Raw genomic sequence first — 14,678 nt, forward strand, 5'->3', positions numbered from 1 at the left:
CCCGGAGCCTCACCCGGGCCCCAGCGCGCCTACTGCTGGGCTCAGGGCTGCGGTGCTTTGGTGTGTTTATGATCTATTTCATATTTGATCTAATTTTCACTCTATCTCATCCCGTTCTCTGCGCCTCACGGCCCCGTCCCCCCCCCTCCAGGCATCCCTCCCCGCTCGGGGCGGGGCCGGACGCCGCTGTTTGGATTTAAACGTAGCAGCGGGAGGGGGCGGGCTCGGCCGGTGGTTCCCAGCTCCCGGCTGCGGCTCCCGGCTCCGCCATGGTGGTGCCGGCGCGGCGCGTGAAGACGGAGTATATGAAGCGCTTCAAGGAGCCCAAGTGGGAATCGTGCGGCGCCTGCTACCTGGAGCTGCTGCACTACCGCCTCAGCCGCCGGCTCCTGGAGCAGGCGCACCGGCCCTGGCTCTGGGACGGCTGGGAGCAGGACAGCGGCAGCGGCGGCGGCAGCACCGCCGGGTCCCCTTCTCCGCCGGGCGCCGGCAGCCCCGCGAACGCAAGGGAGGAGGAGGAGGCGGCCGGAGCGGGAGCGGCGGCGCCGAGCGAGGCGGGACGGGCCAGCCCCGGTAGGGAGCGCGGCGGTGGCGGGGGGGACACGTGTGCCCGGGCGGCCCCAGTCCCCTCCCCGCGGCGGGGCCGTGCTGCCCTGCCCTTCTCCGGGCTCGGCACAGGTGGCTCTGCCCAGACCGCCCCGCCGCGGCTTGGGGCCGATCCTCGATCCCGGGGCGCCCGGGCCGGCGGGGTGACCGTTCCCAGGACACGGCCCGGGGGTGGCAGGGCCCGTCAGCCGGGCCCCGCTGCCTCCAGCCGGACCCTGGCTGGGCCTGCGGAGAAGCCATGGCTGCGGCGTCGGAGGTGTCTCTTTAAAGAGCCAAGTGGTGGCAACTCTCATCCTGAGTCACAGCCACTTATGTAAACTGTTGCCATGGGAGCCAAGCATCTCTGCAATTATATAAGCGGGTTCTCCGGCAAAAGCAGCGGCAAGTTGGACTGTGTGCCAGTGGCTGGCTCTTAACGCAATTGCTTTCCTGGACCTGCACACGCAATCTGTCTCGGCTGAACGCTTGGTTCTTAATGCCGCCTGAGGTTTGATCTTGGGTGCGCAGCTGAGTGGGGTCAACTAAGTAGCTTGAACAGGTGCTGAGCTGGTAACATTTTGTTCTCTTCTAGCACAGAGTAATTCCCTTCTGTTGTCTCACGGCCTAAGAGAGTGGTTAGGCAGATAATAACATGGTCAAGCTTCTCAAACTGGTATTTTTTTAAAACCATAAGATACAATTTCTTACCTGTAGTGAAAGAATACTGTATCTGGCAGTCATTGATTGGTGTTTTGAAATGCCTTTTGAATCAGCTGTCTTCCTGTTGTACAGTAGCAGGGAAAATCCTTGAGAACTGTTCAGTTAAGCCTCATGCTGCCTGGCGGTTGCTGTTGTTGTGGTGTGTGGTTTTTTTTTCTTCCCTCCCCGGAGTTAGATGTGCTTGTCTGGAGTGGGGAAACAAATCTGATCCAATGCCCTTTGGGACCTGAGCTTTCCAGAATGATCTGTGTTCTGAGATTCAAGACTAAACTGCATTCATTGACCTTAAGAATTCCACATTATACTAAAGCTTTAGCTTCTGTTCCAAAGGCTTGGTGTTTCAGGGCATACTAGTGATGTGGGGTCCTGCAGTCAGCTGGGTGGGCCTGTGGTACCCTGGTCTCACATGGGGCTCACACAGCTGCTGGAGTAATACATTCCACCTCCCCAAAGCTGTTGTCCTCATTTCAGTTGGGATAATTTTGTGCCTGGTAGCTGGTACAGTGCTGTGTGTTGGATTCAGTATGAGAATAACACTGATAACACAGCTGATGTTTTTAGTAGTTGCTCAGCAGTACTTAGCCTAAATCAAGGATTTCTCAGTTTCCCATGCTCTGCCAGCCAGCAGGTGCACCAGAAGCTGTGAGGAAGCACAGCTAGGACAGCTGACCCAAATGGCCAAAGGGATATTCCATAGCCAGAACGTCCTGCCCAGTGTATAAATTGGGTGGAGTTGCCCAGGAGCCACTGACTGCATCACTGGTTTCTCTTGGGTTTTATTCTTCCCTTTTCATTATTATTATTATATTTCACTTTATTTCAATTACTGAATTGTTCTTATCTCAACCCATGAGTTTTTCTGATTCTTTTTCCATCCCCCTGTAGAAGGAGGGAGTGTGTGGCTACGTGATGCTTCATTGCTGGCTGAGGTTGAACCACAATAGCTGTGCAGTGATGGAAGCACCCCAGCTCACCAGTATGAAACAGAGTATTAGTGGCCTAGTTTTGCTTTCCTCAGTCAGGCCTTGAGGAAGCTAGACTGGGAGCATGTGTGGTAGAGCTCCATAGTATCTCAGTGAGAAGAACTAAGGAATTGCAAAAGATTAGGGAGTGGTTGCATGGGAAAAGGCGATGCTCTCTAAAGGCTTGGCTTTTAGTGAGAGGAGGTGGAAGCTGTTGAAGCTGCACTCAGAACCTGGCATTCCCAGCTTTTCTGATGCACTTTAAATATGTACAAGCCTGGGGCAGTTGTTGTAGGGACCTGAATTTATTTTCATTCTTGTTGAGCCTATGGGTAGAGCACATAAACCTGCTACAATCTAATGGCACTGGCAGTTGCCAAGGCTAGAGACTGCTGGCCAGGGTGCTCTGCTCACTCATTAGCCTGCTGCTTGATTCCTTCCCTGACTCCTCCCTAGGGAAAGGTCCAGCTGGAGTTACTTGGTAGTCTGATTCTGGCTGGGATTTGGCAGGGAGTAACAGCTGGCTAGTTGTGTGTGTGGTCAGTGATGGTGCAGTGACTATCCAGTGCATCCAGCTGTGTCCTCAGTCCTGCAGCAGTGGCAGAGGGACTGTGGAGCACCAGTGGCCTGCCAGGCTGCAGGGTTTTGGGCAACTGTGCTTCTGTAACTGATACACCTTTGCCATGGATGCTGTAAGGGAATGCCTAAGGTTTTGCTAGGTCCTTGCTATTTTATAGTGGGAGAAAAATCTGTAGTTCACATTCACTTTTTTGCCAAATGGCTTAGAATAAACATTTCTTAACTTCTGTGAGTATTTAAGAGCTTTGTTAAGTGTTTAGCAGAAGGACTGAAAACAACTCTGGTTAGGCAGCTGGATTTAGTGGATATTTATTGTATCCTAATGCACATATAAGGAGGTGACCCATTTAATATTGGACAATCATAAGGATACATTTTTCTTCTGCTTAGTGGCTGGCTAATTAAGGCGTGTGGAAGAGATCACATAGAAACTACCACTCTGAAGCTTCTACTATTAAACTGCCTTTTTTTTTCCTTTACTCTGAAAGAACTTAATTACACTGAAGTGCTGTGGGGGTAGCTGAGTGTGCTCATGTTGATGACATCTTTTGTCTTCTGAATCTGACATCCACCCACATGCTGGAACATCCTAGCTGTTACCTGGCTACTGCTGCTTCCTGCTGTTTTGTGGGGAACCTGATTTCTGCCTGAGTGGTATTGACAGTGCTTTTTGCCAATATGGCAACAAGCTGGTCAGCACTAATGTTGTTTAATATCTGAGGTAAACACAATTCATAATGGCACATGCTGCCCTGGTTTCCTCTTTCCTCTCATTGAAATGAGCCTGTGTGTGTTTGTAAAGGTTGTGAATGCTCCTGGTGTGTGAAGAGGAAGTGGATGTAGGCAGCTTGGCTTTAATGTTCAGTGGTGTTGGTCTAAAGCACTGCCAGTGCGAACCGCTGGGGCAGCACGTGGGACAAAGGTGTTTTGTCCCTTTTGCACTGAAGCTATGGCTGAGTGATACCAAGGTGTGCTCAGAGGCAACTTTGGGGTAATTCCTTCTGGCCCTCCACTTGTGGCAGCTGTTTGTGGGATTGTTCTGTGGAACATGCCCAGGCACAGATATGCTTTAAACATAATCCCACAAAATCTTGACCTAAATGAACTGGTGTAGTTGTGGTGTAGACACATCCTCAAAGCTGTCAACAGAACCCAGTGGGCTGGTAAGTAGAAGACAGAAGCTCTTGGCAGCAGTGCTGCTGTCAGACCTGTTGCTTGTGAAATAATACTGCTGCACACACATGTAGGATGAAGGCATCTTTCAATCCTCATTGCCATTTTGCCTTCAGCATTTTTGTGCAGTGGTTTTAAGTGACAGCAGTGACAAGCTGCCATTGAAGAAGTTGCCTCAAAAGTATTTGGAAAGCGACTGATGTGGATTAGTGGAACTAAACAGAAGATCCAGTTTCAAACTTGTTTCCTGATCTTGTCTGTCATCATGTTGCCAGGGGCATTTGCTGGCCCATGTATGTGGGAAGAAGCAGTCTGTAGTGGGGGAAGAAGGCAAGGGCATCAATTCAGGGGTTTACAGTACTGTTATTTAAAGTTGCTCCCATTTTTTTTCCTTTGGAAACAAGCTTTGCTATCAAGCCAAACCAGTAATTACTTTCCAAACTGCTGCAAATGAAGCTTTCGTGAATCTAATCAGCTCTGAGCTGCTGTGCGGCTGCTAGCTCCATTATTGCCTCACACAAGAGCTGCCTTGAAATTATGTTGCAATCTGCTTCATCTGTAGTAACTTACTTTCTACCCAGCTGTAGTTTGTTGATACCCACAACAAACCCACAGGGTTATATGGCTGCTTCAAGAGGTGCAGGAGACCTGCCCCACTGGGGAGGTGTCGCTACAAAAGCAGGAGACTTGCAGTTCTGCCTGCAGCAGTGCAAGCACCAAGTGCCTCTCCTGGTGCTGAGGTATTGCTGTAAGGAGCCAGCACCTCAATGCAGAGATAACACTGCTGACCCTGTGACCTTGGGTCTGATCAGAAGGCTGTTGACATCTGCAGTAAGTCATCAGGGCCTTTGAAATGGGGGTCCTGTGTGGCAGTGCTGTGTGAGACAGCAGCTCCCCTGAGCTCTTCCCGCCTGAGCCAGGAGCGGAGCTGTTACGCAAGCGGGGCGATGCAGCAGGGTTTAAGTGACCTCTTCTGGGCAGGAGCGAATTTCAGTAGCCGTGTTGGGTGGGCCTGTTCTGCCTGTTAAGCACTTAATCCCCTCCTGCTGTCCATCCAGTGTGCTCTGCTTAGCATCCATGATGCAGTTTTAAACGTTTCTAGCTTTTCCCCTCTCCTGTCTAATCCCTGTCATGCTGCAAGCTGGTCAGTTCTGAGTTTCCTGTGTCTGCTGGAGCTGGTGCTCTGCATGGGAAGGAGATGGGTAGGAGTTGCTGGTGCCTGGACTTCCTCCTGAACAGCTGGGTCTAAGTCCTGCTTCAACTGCTGCTCTTCTGACTTCATGTGAAAAGTGATGCCTAAGATAATAGCCTGGATATAAACTGTAGTTTAAAATAAAAGGCTTAAATAACTGTTAGACATCTTGTGCCTTCACCAGCTGAGTTCTGTGTAAATGGCACTGTAGCAGTGGGTTCATGGAGAGCTCTGCTCTAATAGCAGGTGCTCATAAGTGCTACAGTACACTCTGGCATATAGCATTTACTGTAAGGCTGTGCACAGGACTCTGCGTGCCATTTACCCATATGCTTTTATTGCTATTTTGGGACAAGCTGGCTCAATCATTTCTGGACCAGCTGGAGCTGTATCCTGGTGAGTAGCATCCCCAGGCATGGCTGTTGCCTTGTTTTTTAAAGCTGAACTATCCATGTAATTGCAGTGCCCCCACTTTCCTGTATTTTTAAGTCTCTAAATGCCACTTCTGCTGTTTATGAAGTCAGTGTTGCTCCATCCCCCTTTGCAGAGAAGGAAGATGACATTTTCCCTTGAATGGAGGATGGAACAGCTTTCCAAAAGGAAAAGCAGTCTTGTTGCAGAATTGACAGCAATATGTTCCCTTTCAGAGTTTAATTTTCTCAAAAGAGTGCTTCCTTCTGATAATGGACTTAGGCAGTCCCTCCTTTGAAGTGGCTGTGCAGGGAGATGCTCAGATAATATTTTGTAAGGTGATAACTCTGTGCTGCCTAGCTCTGTTTGCAGCCATGATGAATGAGCTGCCTTGTTTCAGAGTGAAGCTGTGTGTCCCAGAGCACAGGGAAAACAAGCATAACAAGTCTAATACTACACTGAGCTCACTGCTGCTGTCTTTTACCAGCCTTGTCTATAGTAACTGAAACTACACCCAGCCAATATTTAGGTATGTAAAATTCATCTAGCCATTACTCTCAATGTGCCACTACTTTGGCCTTGACTAATTAATTTTTGGTTGTTTTGTGATGTCATTCAACTAAGCTCTCAACAAATACAGCTCTAAATACTTTAACATTGCTGGCCACGCTTTAAAAAATACTCAGCTGCACTGCAGTATCACCTGTAGATGAATGCTCACCTGCACATCTTGGAAGATGGTTACAGGCAAGTCTGAACAGGGCCCAGCACCAGGGCCTCTGTGCTGCTTGGCAGCACACAGAAACTGTGCTGGCCAGGCTAACAGCTAGCAAGGGAGCATAAGGCTTGCCTTAGAGGAATTCTAGAGCATGGAACAAGCCTTTGTATCTTTACCCTGCAAATGTGAAGTGAGTGCTTGAGTAAATGGATGCTTAATCAGTGTGCCAGGCAGGTAACTTCTATTTCATCAGAACTGGATGGATACAGATCTGACATTAAAGCAGTGTTGGACTGGGCATGCACATGCTTGAAATCACAGCAATTATCAGGAATGGTTGCTATTATGTCACAGGATTGGCAAGCTCTTCTGCTTTTAATGATGAAAGCACTTGGGTAAAAACTGCACTACTTGTCTGTGGTCAACATGTCACTATGTGAGCAAGCCCTAAACCAGAAGAACTCCCTATGACAGTGAAGGAATTCCTTCTGTCCATACCAGTGTATGCTGGTGATGGCTGAATGTGCTGAGACTTGGAACAGAGGTGGTGTGGAGCTGGTCCCCACTAGAAGCAGAAATAAACCGGCAAGTTTGGTGTGTTTATGTCAGCAGAGTTTGAGTGATCGCTGTGTGAGTCTAGCAGAAGACAGCATCTGATGATCAGACTTGAAAGGAATTGGTTACTAGTGGACTCCTATACTCATAGGTGAATGAAAGGCATGTGTCTTGTAGGTGATCACACACTATGGGGCAAGGAGATTGGCTCTTATGGAACAGCTAGCTGTTCCTCTGTGATTTTATTAATTAATATTTTATATAATGCTGATTCAGTCTTCAGTGATGATCTAAAATTGCAGTGATTCAGCCTTTAAATTCTTTCTCACAAACCCTACTTTCCATACCCAGTGCTGGAGGACTATTGCTGACCCCTTGCTATGGAAGGCTTAAATGTGTGGGATAAAGGAGCCTTGGGGAGTAATGCCTGCAGAGTGTGGCACTTTAAACGCACCACATAATTCACAGATCAGGTAGCAAAGGTGATGTCTACTACTTTGTGGGGTCTTGCTTCATACTCTCCTCTCCTTCCTAAGCAGAAAACCGTAACAGAGATAGATGTATAAACAGAGCTTGAAAATGAATCACTTTTTTCAGAGGAAGCTGATAATATGAAGGATTTAATATTGCACACAGTCTTCATCTCTGACTGGCTAGCAGCATCTATGTGACATTCAGCACTCCATCTGTTTGCTGTCTGAGAGAAGCAAGGATGAAACAGTGAAGACAGAAGATCACTGGAAACACTCTTTAAGTTCTTCCTGGGGCTGTTGGTTATCTGTAACCTCACCAGTGAAAGGCATTTTTAAGTATGGGAAAGCTGTATTGTAGTCACTAAAGAAAGAATGAAGACATTTAAGTAAGGTATATGTCTGTTGCTAAGGAAGCAATGACTTCTCGAATTTCTAAAAAAAGCACAGCTTCAGTGATGTATTTGAGAGGCTGTGCAAATCAGACATTAATATGTTGTTATTGGGAGCTTAAAGCATAACTTTTCTTTTCTTCTTCAGAGAAAGAAAAAGAAGATCAAGAAAAGCAGGAGAAGGAAGAGCAAGAGAAAACTGTAGAACATACTTCTGTAAAGGAAGCAGACAAAACCAGCCGTACAGGACGACGTCCAAGTCGAAGTGCCTTGTCCAGTCGTAATGATCGAAAATCAGCCAAAAGCCCCCAAAGGACAGATGCACCAAAGGAGAATAAACATCCATTTGCTCTGTATGGGTGGGGAGAAAGACAGACGGATACTGGGAGCCAGAAAACTCACAATGTCTGTGCTTCTGCTTCCGTGAATGAAGTAAGTAAGAGCTTCTGTTTCATGAAAAGGCAGTGACTCCTTAGTGCCTACAGATGTCTTAATAGCTGGATAAAACTTCTCAGGGGTCCCTTTATTTGAATATATAGAGATTCCAGCAGTAGGTTCTAGCAATAAACCTGAAGATGTCCAAATAAGAGCTCTTTACTCTTGGTTTGGAAGCTTCTCAGGTTTGACTAACACTTGCAATTTCTAATTAAAACTGCCTGTCCTGTTTGTGGCTGTTACAGTGTTACCAGCAAAACTGGCTGTTCTAAAAGTATTTCTGCATTCTGAACTTCATGAGAACAGGGGAAGAGCAGGCAGTTAGCACCAGGCACCCCACAGCAGGCAGGCAAATAAACACTGGGGAAGTGCTTGAGCTGTGAAAGAGAGACTTTTGCTGGGGCACTTCCTAGACTAGGAGCCTCACTGAGATGGTACAAATGCTCTTCTGCTAAGATGTCTTGTCTAGCAGCCTGGTTTGGTGGCTTGCCAGTAGGAAATGTTGCTCGCAGCAGAATGGTCTATCAGATGGCTGATGGATTACAGGGCTGGTGTAAATATTACCAAAATAGCACAAATTAAATTCATGTGGCATGGGCAGCACCAGCATTCTGCTGTACTGGGGCTCTGTTTTCTAGCTTAGAAACAGCAAGGGAGTGTTTTAACAGATCCATTTCTTTCTTCTCTATAACTCTCCTAGGCTGCAAAAACACAATCATTAATGCATCCCTGCCAGTGTCTTGTCCATATCCAGATGGAGCTGGCCTTTGAGTGGCTGTTTTGGAAGGGATTTGAAGCCCAGGCTTTTCCTTCCTGAACAGCTCAAACCTTTGAGCAAAAGGAGGAACTTGGGCCTTACAGCTTTGGAAAGAAGCGGCCTTTCCTGATAATGGACACTAATGCTAAATTGATAAACTTTGGTCAATGCTCAAAATAGCTGACTGGTGCTTTACGTTGAAGCCTAGAAGAGGCTGAAGCCTGACATGAGCAGTTATTTATATTGTATCTTAGATATCTAATACTTCTTACACTAGAAACAGTAATGGAACACCTCAGCTTGGATCTTGAGGTAGGACTGAACAGGAAGAACATTTCTGAAACATTCCCAATTATGTGGTGTTTTGTCACTGAGGGTGTTTCTTCATGTAGGAACCAACTACTTCTTGCCCGCTGAGGTTACTTTTTCTTGCATGTTTGAAAGGTGCTACTTACCCCTTATTGAGACGGGAGATAGGATTTTCAATATGGTGATAGACACACACAAACATAGAAACTGGCTCTTCATATTAAATTTTGGGGGAAACACGATAATTTATTAATATAAAAATAAATGTAACGGTGTGTTCATTGGTCAAAATGAAGATCTTTAGTCTCTAAGAGATCCCTAGGGTTTGGTCTTACTAATATGGCTTAGGGATATTAGCCTTAAGGGATGCTTAGGCATATTGAGGACTGTTTTTAAATGATAGAAACAGAGAATTGAAGTTTTTAGAATTCATTTGAGTAAGACTATGAAACATTAAAGATTTTTGCAATCATTTAATAGTTGGAAGTGTGAAAGATAATGCAGACCAGAATTTAAAGCACTTCTCAAGGAAAAAAAAAAATCTATGTTCAGTTAATAGTACAAATTAGAGAAGAAAATATAACCTTGCTCACAATCCCTGTTCCTTCAGGATAGGGACTGAGGCAAATAAAAAGTGCTCCTTGTCATTCCTGGGGGATTCCTAGGCTGTTCTCCTTCCATAATACTAACTCTGGTCTTTTAGATTCACGAATCTGCCCTACGAGCAAAGAACAGGAGGCAAGTGGAGAAAAGGAAGCTTTCTCAGAGGCGAGTGCGATCAGCAGAGGCAGAAAACACCTGGCGAGCAAAGCCCTCCCCAGCAGACAACCCCTGGATGACAGAGTACATGAGATGCTACTCAGCAAGAGCTCTCTGAACCTGGATTCCCTTAGGCATCCTCAGAAGAAGTCGCGCATATCAGGACACTGGTGCAAGGAACCAAACCACTTATGCAAGGTTTTTATAGGGAGTTTCCAGCTGTTAAAGTATTTGTTACAGTGTTTTTATCTTGGCTACCTACCTCACAGTGGGGTGTATCCTTGGAGCCATAACATTTGAAGAGGCTTTTAGATATAACTACCCAAACTTTTAAGCAATTCCCCTTTTGGGAATTTTTCTAATGCTTCAATGTTTTGAGGGTGGGAGGAGAAACCTTAGCATACAGGGAGTCAAAGCAAACACTTATTTGATGATCATGGTTACAAATAATCTGTTTTCCCTTATTTAAAGTTCAAGTCATGGGGAGATGGTATTGGGGAAGACTTTAAAGGAGTGATGGAGGTGCCTTTGTATTTATAAAACTATTTAACACTTTTATGACAATAAACATATGAAGACAGGCAACAGGAAGCCAGTGTGTCTGGTAACTAGCACTAATAAATGTAGATGCTTTAGGCAGGCAAATACCAAGTATTGTCTGTACATAGAAACTTTAAAGACAACAACAAAAAACCCCAAACAAAACCAACCTTGTTTGATTAGTGAATCAGCTGATGCTAACTTTTATCACTGTTTCTAAGGTCATTAGAATAAACCACTCATTTTCAGGGCAAGAAATAGCTACAGGATCATTTTGCTGTAGCTGTTCCTGTTGTACCAAATAACTAATGTAGACAATCATTATCTGATAGCTGCCACTCAATAAGCAGTTACTTGTTCTACAAATATAGAGCTGTACCACTGTACTAACCTTGTGGTCACACTTAGTCTGTACTTAATCATGTAAATGCATTTATTGAAGGAGAGGGCTGGCTCCTTTCTGGTGAGGTCTATTTTTAACACTTCAGAGTATCTATTATGCTCAGCAGGGGTCAGAGTGCAATATGCATTCTTCTTGGAGGTATTGTACAGGTATATTGTTAAAGGGTTTAAACTTGAAAATTGTATTGATAAGACTCGTAGATGATGTCCTGAGAAACTTGCTGCCTCTCGAAATTGGTGCAGAACCCTTCACTTATGGGGGGATGGGGAAGGGGGTAAGGGCTAGGGAAAGGAGGGGTGTATCCTTTAGTAAACAAGAACATATAATGAAGTTTGAACATTTTTGTTTTGTAGGTCCTACTTCTACATAGTAAGACAGTCATTGTGACTTCCTTGGTGGTTTTGTTTCCCTCAGGTGGCTGTAAATTATCTTTTTTTTCAGTTTGCTAACTACGCTTTAGGCAGATGATTGCTGTAGTTGTGAGCTTTGAAGTTTTGTTCAGATGTGTTGTGTTAGTTACTTATGTTGGTTATCTCAGTTTAATTGTTTTAAAGCTTGTGTTTTACAGGCTGGACACATTCCCACAGGAAGCATACTTGCACCTCTAGAGCAGAAACCTGCACTAGTTTTAGCTTCATTCCACAATCTCGGTGATTAAGGAGGACTCTGGAATTACTATTGCAACAGAGCATGCTTAGTGAAAAGTCTGATTGTGTTCTTGAAGAAAGCAATTGTGCAAAGGGTCCAAGCACTGCTGCCTCCTAGTGTCTTACATCACTAAAGGTTTCGTTACTCACAATTTTAATTTTGTTAAATTAAATCCTAGAATCCATGAAACTATAAACTGTTTTTTGTTTAACCTGCCTTTTAAGCACAAAACTATAGAAATACAGACCACTCTTGTTGAAGGCTACCTATTTAAGATCTTACAGCTTTTAAGTCTGGGAAAGCACAGCATGATTAAGAATGTTTTATATACAGCAAAATCCCTGTAGGGGATTTTGACTGCTAAGTAAACCATAGGCTAGAACTTCCTGAAAGTTTAGAGCAGTGCCCAAATCTGGGGAAAACTACTCCAGAGAACGCCTTTATTCCATATGAGATTCTTTTAATTTCCTTTCATGCTGTGTTTTCCTCTTTGAATAACTGCTGTAAATATGCTTAGCTTGCTTCTGATGCTGTTGCAGTTCCAGAAGCCACCCAAGCTTTATACAACAGTGTCAAAGCACCAACTCAGTAGTGTTTAACAGCCTTATTCAATAAAACTTGCCTGTTCCTGTTGCCCACACACTTTCTAGGCTTTATGTAACCACAGCAGATGGATTGTGCCCTCAGTGCATTTTGTCACATTCAACAGTTTCCTTGACTGTGTAGGGCAGGACTCATCTTGCCATGCTTTTGAAGATAGCTTCTACAGTTCTCTCTTCCCACAGGGAATGGAAGAGCCAGGATGACTCTGTGCCTGCCTTAAGTACTTGTGTTTGGATAAGATGTATCTCCCATTAGGTGTTGGTGTTTTCAATAATTATAGGAGGCCTAAGTGTCTTCTGCCTTGGATACTGGGAACTAAAAACATCTCCAAAAGGCCTGTTCAGGTCTTCAAATCAGAATTTTCAACAGCATCAGGGTTGCTGTATACTGAGGAAATTGTCTAGTCCTAAAATCCTTGTCAGGTCAGGAGCTGTTCCCCACAAAGATGACTTACTAAAAGACAGCAGATAAGGTCTAATAAAGTCTTGTGAGTTGTTGTTGTGCTTTTTCAAATGGTCTGTAGCCAAAACTATCCTGGGTGCTATGTTAGTACTATCTGGGTTTAAGTAATACAATACCTGAAGTGAGGGGTAAATTATTCTGCAAATCAGGTAGCCTTCCTGCATTTGGGTAGTAATTGGCTATAAAGCTACTATTTTGCTTAGACTATATGAAATACTGTAGTTCTGATCACTGCGAGCTCTGTGTGAAGTATTTGGTCTGGAAAACTGCTGGTGCTTTGATGTTAACAAATGAAAAGCCAATAGCATTGTAAAGCAGAAGTTTCCAGATGTGAAAGCTTTAAGTGTATTCCATAGATTCCTACAGGAGGTGACCATTTACTTCAAATTGGACTCACTGAAAAGTAGAAAACCTAGTGAATGTCTCCCTATCAATTAAAGAATTTCTAAACATTGTCTTGCATGGACTCTTGAATTTAGCAAAGTGGTGAACACTTCTCACTCCTGTTTTAGAAGTAAAACTTTTTGGTAAGAACACAGTAAATACTCAATTGTCCAAAGTTTTCATTAAAATGACTGTTTATTCCTTTGTTTCTGGAAGTACTTAGCTAAGTGAAGCAAGAGTTTTACAATGTGTAATGCTGCAGTTTAACTATAGTGTTGTGAAGATAGTGTTTACAGTGTAAAATGTTACCATGAAAACTGCATAAGAATGTCCTGTAAAATACAGTAGCATGCCTGTTCAGTCACTGATGTCACATCTTTGCAACTATGAAATAACAGACATTTTCACAGGAAGCTGAGATAGTAGTCAAGGTGATAGCTAAACTTAGAGAGCCAACCTTAACAAAACTGAGGAACAGTTTCTAGTATGAATTTTATCCAGGTAGCACATGCAAATTTAAATTGAATTTTTAACACATAGGGAAGTGTACCTGTTCTCATTTTTTATGGTATAATGTAGTGCCACTGAACTATAAAGGCCTCTCTGACTTTTTTTTTTTACTGTGATAGGGACCAAATGCTAGCAATCTGAGGGCCTAATGTTTGGTAACCTGGATGTTCCAGTTTCTTTTCCAGCTCAGTTAGTGCACTCAGCAGCAAAGCCATAAATGGAGCCTGACTCAACACCTTGACAAGTAACCCCATGAAATTAGGGGTACAAGTGACTGGGAAGCTGCCTCAGCTATTGTTAGCACTGAATTCACTTTAAAAACAATAGGGAAATACCATCTAAGCTTGAAGCAATATGTGTTTTTTAAAGTTTTTAAACAGTATTTGTTTTTAATGCTTCTGTATTGTCTATTTTAATAGTGTAGTCTCAACCTGTACATGTGAATAAAATCAGTGACACAAAGTGCCTGGACTGCTTGTACTGTGCTTTTTGGGATCTCATTTTTTTTTTCCCCCCTTACAGGGTACTTTAGTCCCTGCATACAAACTGTGGCTTCTGCTTGTCCCAGATATTCTCTCCTGGAATGTGACAGGCTTCTGTAATGACTAAGGTTGGCTATGAAGTTACATTACAGTTACCATTCCAGCCTCTTATGTTCCTCCTGTAACTCTCCCAGAGATTCTTAACATCCTTTCCCAATCTGAATCACTGTTTTCCCCTTACTATGATAAGAAAAAAACCCAGCTGTACTAGCTATCTTAAATGCTATGCCTTTGAGAATATAAATGTAAAGCTTTGGAGGAAAAATACAGCTTCCTGTTTTCTCTCTCTTATCCTATGAACAGGTATACTCATGCCAACAGGAAAAATTAAGCTTTTAAAAGCTGGCTACACTAAAGTTCTCTATGCCATGGGTTCTTCAGTAAATGAATGAGACTATTTTCACAGAGGATTTACAATGCATTTCTTGAGATTTTTATAGTGTCAATTCTTCCAGCATATAAAACATAATGGAAATGAGGTGTACAGACTAATCAGGCTTTTCTATGGCATTTGCTTTTTATAGGTCTTAAGGGAACTCATGAGCCACACTGCACTACCAATTTGAATA

At 44.1% G+C, this 14,678-nt stretch overlaps 1 protein-coding gene across 1 annotated transcript; it reads left to right on the top strand.

Moving 5' to 3' along the window:
* The first annotated feature begins 224 nt into the window (after positions 1 to 224).
* Positions 225 to 14,032, top strand: CCSAP (centriole, cilia and spindle associated protein). Its single transcript, XM_066546755.1, has 3 exons — positions 225 to 573; positions 7,906 to 8,189; positions 9,962 to 14,032. Exons 1-3 carry the CDS (start codon positions 270 to 272, stop codon positions 10,133 to 10,135), a joined length of 762 nt encoding a protein of 253 aa, XP_066402852.1. The 5' UTR covers positions 225 to 269; the 3' UTR covers positions 10,136 to 14,032.
* The last annotated feature ends 646 nt before the right edge of the window (positions 14,033 to 14,678 follow it).

Source organism: Molothrus aeneus, chromosome 3 (genome assembly GCF_037042795.1).
Source record: "Molothrus aeneus isolate 106 chromosome 3, BPBGC_Maene_1.0, whole genome shotgun sequence".
Lineage (NCBI taxonomy): Eukaryota > Metazoa > Chordata > Aves > Passeriformes > Icteridae > Molothrus > Molothrus aeneus.